This window comes from Balaenoptera acutorostrata, chromosome 15 (assembly GCF_949987535.1).
Source record: "Balaenoptera acutorostrata chromosome 15, mBalAcu1.1, whole genome shotgun sequence".
Taxonomy (NCBI): Eukaryota; Metazoa; Chordata; class Mammalia; order Artiodactyla; family Balaenopteridae; genus Balaenoptera; species Balaenoptera acutorostrata.
Window position 1 is genome coordinate 35,938,631 of NC_080078.1, and position 12,279 is coordinate 35,950,909.

At 59.0% G+C, this 12,279-nt stretch overlaps 2 protein-coding genes across 3 annotated transcripts in view; one reads left to right on the plus strand and one right to left on the minus strand.

Annotated features, from left to right (window-relative positions):
* Positions 1-3,970, minus strand: part of MGRN1 (mahogunin ring finger 1) — a 65,454-nt gene extending 61,484 nt beyond the window's left edge. Inside the window, exons 1-2 of the mRNA XM_057528590.1 lie at positions 3,842-3,970; positions 3,474-3,641 (exon numbers count right to left, since the gene is read on the minus strand). Coding sequence (XP_057384573.1) covers positions 3,474-3,489 — 16 coding nt within the window. The 5' untranslated portion in view covers positions 3,490-3,641; positions 3,842-3,970. The remainder of the gene's footprint in view (positions 1-3,473; positions 3,642-3,841) is intronic.
* An 86-nt stretch (positions 3,971-4,056) lies between these two features.
* UBALD1 (UBA like domain containing 1) lies at positions 4,057-8,606 on the plus strand. Of its 2 annotated transcripts, none has more exons than XM_057528595.1 (3): positions 4,057-4,319; positions 7,718-7,780; positions 8,103-8,606. In XM_057528595.1, the coding sequence occupies exons 1-3, from the start codon at positions 4,200-4,202 to the stop codon at positions 8,454-8,456; spliced, it is 537 nt and encodes a 178-aa protein (XP_057384578.1). In that variant the 5' UTR covers positions 4,057-4,199; the 3' UTR covers positions 8,457-8,606. The 2 variants fall into 2 exon arrangements, with proteins under 2 accessions (XP_057384578.1, XP_057384577.1); XM_057528594.1 differs by lacking the exon at positions 4,057-4,319 and adding an exon at positions 5,193-7,165.
* Positions 8,607-12,279: the final 3,673 nt, after the last annotated feature.

Below are 12,279 nucleotides of genomic sequence, written 5' to 3' on the forward strand. Positions count from 1 at the left end.
GATCAATTAAACATTCCTCTTAATAGAGCTTTGGACTTCAGGTATATTTTTCTGTGCTTATCCATGCCCCAGTGGGAGACAGGCCCTTTTTTATTTGATACTAGTTCTACTATCAACATCTTCACTGGTTCATTTATTTATTCAGCAAATATTTATCATGCAGCTACTATGTAAAAAGCAATGAGACAGGCAAAGAGCCAGGAAATAGAGATTAAATGGTGAAACCACCAGATATGAAACATCTAATGAGGAAACAGACACTAAAGGTGAACAAGTGTATAAATACAAAATGTGGTGGGTGCTATAGGGGAATGGACTGAGGTGCAGTGAAATACTAGGAGAGACCTACTATTCATAGGGGAGTCAGAGAAGGCTTCTCTGAGGAAGTGACATTTAAGCTAGGACTTGAAATACAAGTAAGAGCCAAGCAGGCAAACGCTGAGGGAGTAGGCAGCCCAGGTTCCAGGCAGGGAGAGCAGCATGTGCAAAGGCCCTGAGAAGCTGAGTAAGATCAATGAGCTCAAAGGCCAGTGTGGCTAGAATCAAGTAGGCAGGAGAGTTCAGGAACAGAGGTCAGGAGTGAGGCAGTGGCCAGATCTCAAGGCCCCTCAGTCAGCCAGTATCGGGTCCTTTGAAACATGAAGAAAGACCCTAGGCACACTTCACGGCTAGTATGAATCCCTCAAGTCGACTTCTCAAGCCTTCTGAGGGGGCAGGATCCCTCCCTATTCATTCTTGTGCTCCCAGAGCCAGGCACCCAGTGGATGTCTGATAAACATATCTGCAGAGTGATTGAAGGAATGGAGGTGGAGAGGAGCCCGGGGTCCTGAGCCTACCATCAACTGGCTATGCCAACTTTGCCAAGGTCCTCAACCTCCCTGGACCTCAGGTAAGATGAAGGCATTGCCGTAAATCCCTTTTATACCTCCATCCCCCCCATCTACTGGCCCCAGCTGTCAGGCCCAATCCGAGCCTGCTAAGAAATCCAAAGTCCACTCTCTAGCCAGGCTGATCCTGGCTGAAAACAAGGTTGTTTTTTCCTTCCCGCTGCCCCTGGGAAAACAAGCTGGCTGGGGGGCCATAGGGGTGACCTTTGCTCCCGCTAGCCCCACCTGCCCCACCCCAGCCAGCCAGCTGGCCTGGAAGAGCTCCTTCTGGGCTGAGCAAGTCTAGGCAGGTAACTGAGTGGTGCCCAGATGAGAGTGAGGGAAGGGGTGAAGGTACTTCCTGCCTCCCTAAGCAAGAAAAGCCCCCAGTGGTCCCTGCCAGGACAGTGCCCACCCTCCTTGGCCAGAAACACACCCTGCTGGCCCACTGGGTGCCTGCTCTTCTCCACTGGCTCTGAACACTGTCAAGAGTGTAAGGAAGTTTGGATTCCAGCCTCAGTTTCCTTATCTGTAAAATGGGGCTTGGGTTCCCTACAGTGGTCCAGATGGAGGCAAAGAGGTGAGTGCTAAAATGGTGCTCTGAGCACCACAGGTATTAATCCCCCAGAGCAGTCCTGGGAGAGTTCTGAGCTGTTACCTTGGGTTCTACAAATGAAGGAACTGAAGCTCAGAGCCAGAGAACCTTGTCCCAACATCAGAGTCATTAAGTGGCAGAGTCAAGACTGACACCCAGGTCTGTCTGGCTCCAGAACCCACTCACCTTCCACCATGCCCTGTTGCTGTCCCAGTAGTAATAGTGATAGAGGTAATGACATTCAGAACTGCCCACCCCGTGCTGTGCTGAGCGCTTTGTCCACATTAATTCACGCTGATGCTTTGTGAAGGTGAGGGACCATTTTTAATAAGAGCAGAACTCTCCTGGCACCATCAAGGTTTGCAAAAAATGGTGCAGCCTGAGTGATCCCCATGTGGCAGAAAAGGGCTGAAACCTTATTTCCCGAGTGGACTTGGGAAATAAGTCCCAAGGTGACTTCTGCCAGGGTTCACCTGAAGGGGACACTGAGTCCTCTCCCTGCCAAAGGGCCAAGCTCCCATCTCCAGCCCTCAGAGGCCGCTTAGCAGTCCCACTGCTCCAGGCTCCCCTCCCTCCCCCAGCTATCCCGATGCTCCAGCCTCCCGGAGCCCCCATAACCTTGGGAGCCTTCAGGCCCTGTCCACCAGTCTCCCATCCCCCTCCTCCTACCAGTCAAAGCCAGAATCCCCTGGAAGGGTTGAGGGACCCAGGAAGGGCTCCTCCCAGAGCCCTGCCGGTCCTCCTCCTCCCCCCAGGGTGGGACAGTTCCCTGCATTCAATCGAATTCTGCAACAAATCCCTGGGCAGGGACGGACTCCCCTGGAACCAGACACACCTAGAACATCGCCTGACCCGGACTGGTCCTCTCTCCCACCATCTGGTCTCCACAGTGCTCAGCCACAGTGATCCTACTGCACACAACGGATCAGATGTACTAAAACCCTTCAATAGCCTTTAGCCCACCATCTCCAGGGCCTGTGCCTGCTTCCTGAGCACTTTCCACACTTGCAATTCTACATCTCTTCTTGGGATTTTTCTTTAATTTATTTGGCTGCATTGGGTCCTCGTTGCTGTGCACGGGCTTTCTCTAGTTGTGGCAAGAGAGGGCTACTCTTCGTTGCAGTGCGCGGGCTTCTCATTGTGGTGGCTTCTCCTTGCGGAGTACGGGCTCTAGGTGCGCGGGCTTCAGTAGTTGTGGCACACAGGCTCAGTAGTTGCGGCACACAGGCTTAGTTGCTCTGCGGCATGTGGGATCTTCCCGGACCAGGGTTCGAACCCGTGTCCCCTGCATTGGCAGGAGGATTCTTAACCACTGGGCCACCAGGGAAGTTCCTGTTCTTGGGATTTTTGATGCACGCCCCCACCCCACCCACCAGCCGACCCTTCTAGAGTTTGTTCTCTGCATCCCGGGCCAGATCAGAGCCAGGAACAGAGTAAGGGCCCAATACAGAGTTGCTCAACTAATGAAACTGGTGTCCAGGGAGCGCGGGGAACCGGAATAAGGTCATTCTGAGCCGGAGTGACGAAGCCCCCGACCCCAGCTCCGAATCCGTCCGACCCCGACACTCTCGACCCGCAACGTCAACCGGAAGCGCCGCGTGCGGAGCTGTAAACACAGCCCGCAACACCCTACCTCGCGCTCTCTTCAGCCCCGCCCCCGCCCTCCACGTGACGCGCCCCGCCCGCCCCAACCCAGTGCCCGCCCCCGCTGCTGCCTCATTGGGCGGCCAGCTTTGTTTACCTTATATGGCCAGGTGCTAACACCTCCCGACAGCCCATTGGCTGAGGCGCGGCCTCACTCACTTGACGTCACAAGGACTGAACGATGCAAATAAATCAGGGCATTCTGGGAATAGGAGTTCGGGGCCGCCCCGGAACTGGCTCCGCGCGGTCCTAGCGTCCGTACGCTAAAAGCTGAGATTTCCGGGAAAGCTCACAAGATTTTGCGTGGGAAAGTGCGAGCATCCCGCAGAGGGTACGCAGAGGCTCCAGAGACTGCCGTCCTCGCCTACCTGTCTCGGTCGCCATCTCTTCCTCTGACGTTCCTCGGGTCTACTGTGTGCTTGGTGGAGTGCCAGGCCGGGGAGGGACCCGTGTCACAAGTGGGCGACGCGAGCTTGTGCCCTGGGTGTTGGGGAGACTCGGAAGGCTTCCTGGAGGCGGTGACTTTAGGCAGAACCCTAAGGGGCAGATTAATTTATTTACTGAACGAGTATCTGTAGGCGCCTACTGTGTGCCAGGCTTTCGGGGCCTTATGGCCCTAGTGCTGTTGATTTGTGCCAAAATTCTTGGCCCATCCCCTTCCCCAATAGTGCGCCTACTCAACACAGTGGGATGCCAACCACATTGGGGTTCGGGATACTGGGGTCTTGGTAAATACCCTGAGGCTGCGTTTGCGCCCATGCACAGTGTCTGTGGCCCCCGTCTCCTGACCCCCATCAGTTCAGTCACGGGCCTGGGCACGTGCCCGTCCAGCTTCTGCACACAGTAGGCGCCCAACGCTCAGACACACCTTCGGCCCCAGCCCGGCCCGCGGCTCACGGCCGAGCGCGGCGGAAGCGGCGCGGGACTACATCTCCCAGCATGCCCCCCGCGGCCAGGAGCGAGGCGAGGCTCGGTGAGTCAGAGCCGCACAGTAAATATTTGTATTAGCCGGAGCCGGCTCGCTAATGGTGGACGCGTGAGGCGAAGGAGCGCGCGGCGGCGGGAGGCCGGAGCGGGCAGGCGGCGGAGGCGCCATGTCCGTGAACATGGACGAGCTCAAGCACCAGGTCATGATCAACCAGTTCGTGCTGACGGCCGGCTGCGCAGCCGACCAGGCGAAGCAGCTGCTGCAGGCGGCCCACTGGCAGTTCGAGGTGCGCGGCCGGGCTGGGGCCGGGGCGCGGGTGTCCGTCCCGCGTGGCTACGCGTGTAGTGGGGCATGTGCGGGCCGGTGTGGACACGTGCCGCGGCGCGCTCGGCCGGGGTCGGGCCCGCGCACCCGGCCCGGAGTCCCGGCGGTCGCGCGCCCCGGCGGCCGGGCCGCAGCGCGCACACGCGGCGTGCGGGTCAGGCCCCGCGGCGCGGCCGCGTCTACGCGGCCCCCGGAAACGCCGCCCGCTCGTGGTGGGCGGGAGGGGCAGGCTGCCCCCCCCGGCCCCGAATCCCCGCCCCCCAAATTCCCAGGCGATCGGTTTCGGGGGCCCCCCTTTTTGTGCGGGTAACGGCCAGGGCGGGGCGGCACCGAGGCCCAGACGGACAGACGGGCGGGCGGCCGGAAGGAGGACGCCCCAGGCCTGGACCGAGCTGGGCCCACGCCGCCCCCGCCTTGGGAGCCGCGGGTTTGAGATACGGGAGCCCCGAGCCCGCGGGTGGAGCCGCCCGGTGTGTGTGGGTCTCAGGGTCTGAGGATCTGCGTGTGGGCTGGACAGCTCGGCAGCGCGTATTCACGTACATGTGCATTTGTATTTACGCACGCGCCACGCTGCGTGTGGACATGTTGGCGTGTGTGTGTAAACACGCAGTCCACCGGGGCGCGGGTGCGGGGTGTGTACCCACAGGTCGCCGTTTTGCAGACGGTGCTCTCGCGTGTGCACACATGTGTACAGGTGTTGTGTCGGAGCCCCTCACTACAGCTACGTGCGCATCTGTGTACCCTGATCCAGAGGCGTCACCAGGTGCTCTCCTCTGTGTTGGCCGGCGAATCTACCTGCACAGTGCATAGCATGGTATACACGGTTCAGTAGCTTCTAGCTTTCAGCCAGCTGGGCAGGAGGTGGGGCTGCCCCAGCCTGGTCCCCACCTCCCCAGGCCTCCCTGACCCATAGGGCACTAGTGCCCAGAGCTTGTGCTGCCAAGAGGCCACCTGGCCTTCCCTACTCTGCCGCCCCAGAAATAACCCAGGATGGTATCTAGGGATGAGGCCAGAGCCCCTTGAGCTCTTCCCCTCACGAGTGTAAGGTCACAGCCCCAGCCAGTCTGTAGAGTCTGTGCCTAGTCCAGGCTTCAGAGCCTGGTTTCTAGAGGGGGAGCGAGCTCAGGGAAGGTATTTGGGCCGTAGGAGGGACAGGGAGCCAGGGTACTCTGGAGTTCAGCTTCCTGGGGGTGGGATGGGGATCAGAATTGCTGCCCGAAGGTTGGGACAGTCTGGGGAGGCAGTGGCCTGTCCACCCAGGGGAATCCTTGCTCACTTTCCTACCAGAGATCTCAGGGGAACCGCTAACCCTGCGGTGGTCCTCACATCACAGGATGGGAGGCTTCTCTGTCTCTCTGAGCAGGTCCCACCCTCTGGTCTCAGTTTCCTCAGCTGTACCTGGGGCGTGTGAGTTGACCTCTAAGGAGTGAATGGCCAGCCCCCCTTCCAACCCAGGCAGCCCCACCCTGCAGGAAGCTCCCTAATCAGCCCGTTTGTCTCAAGAGCTGGATGTGGCAAAACTTGCAAAACCACATTCATGGCAGTTTGCTTGAGTCCCACATCTGCATACACAGCTCCCCCGTCTGCTTGGGGCTGGGCAGGCAGGTGTCCGGTGGGAAGCGGCCCTGCCTGTAGGCACTCTCAGACCAGCCCACAGAGCCTGGCACCAGCCTGGCAGTCACTCAGGCAGCACGGGTTGGTGTCGCTTGGTCACAGGACTTGAAAATGTAACTTTGAAAATGGAAATGCCTGGGGAAAAACTCTGATCTCAGGAGGGGCAGGAGCAGCTTGCAGACGGGGGAGCTCTGGTGGCCCCCAGGGTAGGAGCCCTGTGCGCCAGGCTCCCTGAGTCTCAATTTCACCATGTGTAAAATGGGGAGGCTGATAGTAGGGAGGTCTACTTAAGGTAAAAATGGACTGTGAACATCCAACCCTTAGATCTTCCTGGGAGTGAGTGGGGTTCCTTGTGGTAAACTCCCCTCTGTGCCCTCCACCCCTGGCTGGCTGCACACTTGGGCTGAGGGCTGGCGCAGCAGGAGGCCCTGTTTTTGGGTCATGCTCTCTGTGATTCAGGTGTTAATGGGGACAGAAGGCTGCTGGGGGAGGGGGACCTGTGTGCTTTAAGGTTGGGGGTGCTTTAGGAAGGCAGGAAAAGGGCAACCGTTTCTCCCTGGAATCCTAACACACAGCAATGGCCTTCAGAGTTGCCGTTGGGGGAGGAATGGTTTGGTGTGTCCCTTGAGGCTCCTGGGGGTGTGTGTCACAAGGAGGTGCTTAGAGATCAAGGCCCTCCCCCCAGCTCCCACACCCATGTTTGGGGACACTGGGGTAGGGCATCTCCAGCAGGAAATTCCCAGAGTAATTCACTTGAATTTACTTTAATAATAAAACCCCTAGGGTAAGCCCTAGAAGCCAGGCTGGGTTTCTGGTTGTGTTGGGAGTGGGGGAGGGGCTGACAGCGCTGGGCTGTGGGGTGGTGAGCCCGAGGGGGGAGCCATGGAGGGCAGAGCTGCTCGCAGACCCTTCACACACTTGACGGGCTCCCTCACCCAGCACTTTCGCAAGAGCAGCTGGTTCCTTTATTTTCCTGGACGCCTCTCCTGCAGGGGCCGAACCAGGACACACCAACGCCAGCGGAGGCCACCCTGGGGCCCCTTCCCCCAGCCCCCCAGGGTCACTAGAGGAGCTTGTCTGACCCAAGCCAGCTGCCACCCCCTTTTCCACCCACTTCTCACAGTCCTGGGTGCAAACCCCACTTCAGCCTTCCTCCTGCTCCACCACCTTGAGAACATTCGAAGGAAGGCTCAGGTAACTGGACAGCGGTGCAAACCCCAGACCATCCTACTTAATTCCGGCTCTCCCAGCTGGACCGTGGATCTCAGGAGGTTACTGCTGCTAGGGAGGGGAACCTGCAAGCCACCTAGTCCCGTCTCCCTGTGGTGCAGATGGAGAAACCAAGAACCAGGGCAGGGTCCCTTGGCCAGCCTAGGAGAGGAGCAGGTGGGTTACAGACTCGCAACATTTGGGTGCCTTTGCCGTCCTCTGGCTCATAGACAAGGAAACTGAGGCTCAGGGAGGAGTAGGGACTTGCCATCCACGGAGTTGGTGGCAGTAGGGCTAGAATCTGCCGGAGGCCTTTCCCCATGAGACAGGCCCCCATGTCAGGTGAGCTGGAAGCACCTGGCAGCCAGGTGGCAGGCAGTGTCATGAGGGTCCTCCCCACCCACCAGACGTGCCCAGAGGTCCACAGCGCCTCTTTGGGCTGCAGCGAGGGTTGAGGGATGACAGGCCTGCTGCCTCGACTTGCCAGGCCAGGGCCACAGGGGTCCTGAGGGTAAGCGTGGGCCTTTCTTCCCGCAGACGGCCCTCAGCGCCTTTTTCCAAGAGACCAACATCCCCTACAGCCACCATCACCACCAGATGGTAAGTGTCGCCTGCAGCCCCAGGGGCAGCCGTGCGGGGCTGTCCTGATTGGGGGCAGGGGGAAGCCACCCAGGGCCAAGGATGGTGCAGTGGCTCTTGGCCACGGAAGAGCCGCTGGGATGGGACTCCTGGGAGCCTGGCAGCAGGCACAGTGGGCCAGCCCGTCTCGGGCACCACACCTTTCCTCTGTGAGCTCCTGGCTGGTGGACCGCCTGCAGGGTGGGGTGCCTCCAGGGAAGGGGCATGTGTCTCCTCATGGGAGCCCGGGGCCCTTCCAGAAAGGGGTGCTCACCCCTCCCTCTCTGTTCCTCTTCCCCCACAGATGTGCACTCCAGCCAACACCCCCGCCACGCCCCCCAACTTCCCCGATGCCCTCACCATGTTCTCCCGTCTCAAGGCCTCCGAGAGCTTCCACAGCGGAGGCAGCGGCAGCCCGATGGCCGCCACGGCCACGTCGCCCCCGCCGCACTTCCCGCTCGCCGCCACCGGCAGCTTCGCGGCACCCAGCTGGCCGGCTGCGGCCTCGCCCCCAGGCGGGGCACAGCACCACCAGCCGCAGCAGCTGCCCCTGTGGACTCCGGCACCCCCTTCCCCGGCGTCAGACTGGCCACCCCTGGTCCCCCAACAGGCCACCTCAGAACCCAGAGCCCACCCTGCCATGGAGGCCGAGAGATAAGGGAGGCCCCTCCCCCCTCCCGGAGGCCAGAACCCCGTGGGGCGGGGGAGAGGACGTCTCTGCGGGCCCCCTTCACCCTCCTCTGTCTGCACCCCCATTCCCCAGAGCCCTGGGGGGGAGAGACCGGACCCTTGTGCCAGTACACAGGCTGCCCGCATGCGTACCCAGCAGCGCGGGCCTGCGGCACCCAGCTTTCATGGATTTGGTTCAGAGTCGTCTGGGTGCTGGTGGACAGAACCTCAGAGAACAAGCAGCCTTCCCCCGAGGACTCACCCGCCCCGCCCCACCCCAGGGGGCTGCGGAGCTCCCTGGGGCCGGTGGGCCTAGATCCCCACCCTCGGGAATGCAGAGCCTTCTCCGCATGTGTGCGTGTCGCTGTGTCTGTGTATTTATACGTATGTCGCTCTTCGAGAAGCAACCTAGTTTATGGGGCAGCTGGACTTTGCATGTTAGAGTGAGCCCCCTCTCCCCTTGTCCGCCGTCCCTCTCCCCAGGGCCCTGCCCCTCTCCCCTGCCCCCTGGGCAGTCAGCCTTGCTGTTCCCTGCAGAGAAAAGGATTGTGGGAAACTCCAGGACTCTTCCCACCCATCCCCCAGCGCCTGCCTGCTGGGGCTGCCTGCATGCTTCCCCAGAGCCCGGGGGTACCCCATCCCCAGTTCCTTTCCCCCTTTTAACAAAGGAGAAGAAAGAGTTCCAAACCACCACCAGGCTCTGTGGTCTTGCCTCGTATCCTAAGCTTTGCTGCCAGCTGGCCCTGTGTGGAGGGGGGAGGGAGCCAACGGAGCCCAGAGCAGGGGCCCACCCCCCAGTCCCGCCTGGCTCCACACCACTCCTGTCTGTTGCTGTCTTTTCAACCACAACATGCTCTGGAATCTTCCTGCCCACCCCAGCCTTTTCCCATGAAGTTAGTTCCTGCCCTGTGTTCCCAGAACCCCTGCCTGTCTGCTCACCCTTCCCCCTGTCCGACTGGACAGATCCCGACCTCCAGGGCTAACAGCTGCCTTCCGGTCTGCCTGGGTTTCACAGAGGACTTTTCTTCCTGGCTTAGGGCCCCAATGACTGGCTGCAGGCTGGTCCCTCAGCCCAACCTCCAGCAAACATGCTGTGTGGGCAGGGCCCTCCCTTGGGGAGGCACAGGCCACAGCACCCGTAGTAAGATAGCAGGCTCGGATGCAGAGCCCGTGGGGGCTAGCAGCAGGGACCAGACAAGGCTGAGCAGAGTCTAACCCGCAGCTCAAACCTTTGGATGCTAAGGAGACGAACCACTCGGGCAACAGGCAGTGGATCCGCGGCTGCTACCAAGCCAGGCTGGGGCAGGCACCTGTTCTTGCTCCAAGGGAGAAGCCAGGGCGCCCCACTCTGTCCTGGGCAGCCTGTACCAGTGGAGGGCATCCCTGGGGCAGCTTTGGGAGAAGGTAGCCTCGGCCTTGCACCCCTTCGTGAGGAGCTGGAACGTGGGGAAGGAAGGAGGCGGGGGCCTCTGCAGCTCTTCACTGGCAGACCTTACTCCCTAATCCGGGAGAGCCTCCCGGCACTCAGCCCTCTGTGGATGGCGTCTGGGTTGGGGAGTTCTATTTTGGAAGGTCTCCTGCTTGACAGGTGTCTCAGCACCTGCCATCAACAGTCCTGCTCTCGCTCCCCAGGGTTGCCGTGCTGCCACCCAGCCTCACCTCTGCCCTGTTGGAGCCTGGACAGGCTCTGTGGACCACTGTCTGTCCCCGCTTGTCACTGAAGACTGACCGTGGCGCCCCTGCTCTAAATGTTGCTTATGTCCTGGAAGTGTGTCCTCACCTTGAAGCCCACCCTTCTAATGGCCTTCAGAGGGGGCACAGCTCTGCCTGGGGTGCCTGTGGTGAGGGGATTGCGGGATGGGGCAGGATGAGAAGGGGGAGGCTGCCCTAGGCCTCCTCAATCTTTACTGCAGCTTCTTCATCCTTTTGGATGGAAGACAATTCTCAGGGAGCTGCCACATCTCCCTCCAAGTGTAGGAAAAATGGTTTGTAGAGACAAGTAAGTATTTCTGGGTTATCTGTAACATGGGGGTTATCTGTAACAGTGTGCCTGAGCTCCCCAGTGCGCAGATTACTGAGGTGGCCGTATGCGTTGGAGCCACACAAGACGGTGTACAGTCCAGAATGTGCACTCAGGCTACCCCCAGGCGGGCCCCTGGGTGGCCTGTAAGTGATCCACACCCTTGCTACTCAAAGTGTGGTTCCCAGACCAGCGGCATCACCTGGGAACTTGTTAGAGATGCAGGACCTCAGCCCCCAGCCCAGATCTACTGAAACAGAATCTGCTTCTGACAGGATCCTCATGTGCCCAGTGGACATTCAAGGGTGAGAATGTCCCAACCTAACCAAGCCCAGTTCTGTTTCTGGGGGCCACCACGGGCTGGGCCTGGAGGTCCCTGGTGGTCTCATTAGGGCTGGCAGGGACTTGAGGTTCCTGTAGATCCAGCTCTTGCAGCGTGGGCACTCTAGACGTCGGGGGCTGGGTCCTTCTCTGCCACAGGCACATCCTGTGTGCTGTGAGATGTTGAGCAGCATCCCTGGCCCCTTCCCATGAGTAGATGCCAGTAGCAGCCCCCAGTTGTGACAACCAAAAATGTCTATACGCACAGTGAAACATCCCCTGGAAGCAAAGTCGCCCCCGTGGAGAGACCCCACTCTGCCTGTGGTTCCGTAGCTGGCTGCACAGCATGGCCTCCAGGGAGCTCCCAGACCCCACGGCATCAGAATCCCTGGGGAGGCCCTGACAGTACAGTTTTAAACATTCCCCAGGATATCAGTGATCGACTTGTGAACATACTAAAAACCACTCAATCGTATACTTTAAAAACTGTATGGGGGCTTCTCTGGTGGCACAGTGGTTGAGAATCCGCCTGCCAATGCAGGGGACACGGGTTCAATCCCTGGTCTGGGAAGATCCCACATGCCGCGGAGCAACTAAGCCCGTGCGCCACAACTACTGAGCCTGTGCTTTAGAGCCCGTGAGCCACAACTACTGAGCCTGCGTGCCACAACTACTGAAGCCCGTGTACCTAGAGCCTGTGCTCCACAACGAGAGAAGCCACCACAAAGAGAAGCCTGCGCACTGCAATGAAGAGTAGCCCCCGCTCGCCGCAATTAGAGAAAGCCTGCATGCAGCAACAAAGACCCACCACAGCCAAAAATAAATAAATAAAATAAATTTATAAAAAACAACTGTATGGCATGACACTTATGTGTCATAGCTGTTATTAAAACGGCTCCCGGGTGATTCTGATGCAACACAAGTCCCTCATGGCAGCTGGGAGCCACCAGACTCGTGACCCTCCAGCCTGCAGAGCACAAGGGTCCCTTGGGTCCTTGAGGCAACTGTTCTGGAGGAGGGCCCAAGAATCTGATTTCTCTCTTCTTAAAATTTTGTTAATAGACTTTATTTTTTAAAGCAGTTTTATTTTTTTTAATTCTTTTTTTGGAATTTCATTTATTTTTTATACAGCAGGTTCTTATTAGTTATCTATTTTATACGTATTAGTGTGTATATGTAAATCCCAATCTCCCAATTCATACCACCACCACCACCACCACCACTTTCTCCCCTAGGTGTCCATATGTTTGTTGTCTACATCTGTGTCTCTATTTCTGCCCTGCAAACTGGTTAGGAATCTGATTTCTAACAAGGGCCCCAGGCACAGCGGGAACTGGAGCAGGAGGGGGCAGAGGGCAGGGCTGGAGCTTTCCAGCAATGCTGAGGCCCTGCCAGGTGTGAGCATCTGAGCATCTCTCAGGCAAGCAAAGGGGGCAGGAAAACTCACTCAAGGGGGGCTAGAGGTGGGCCC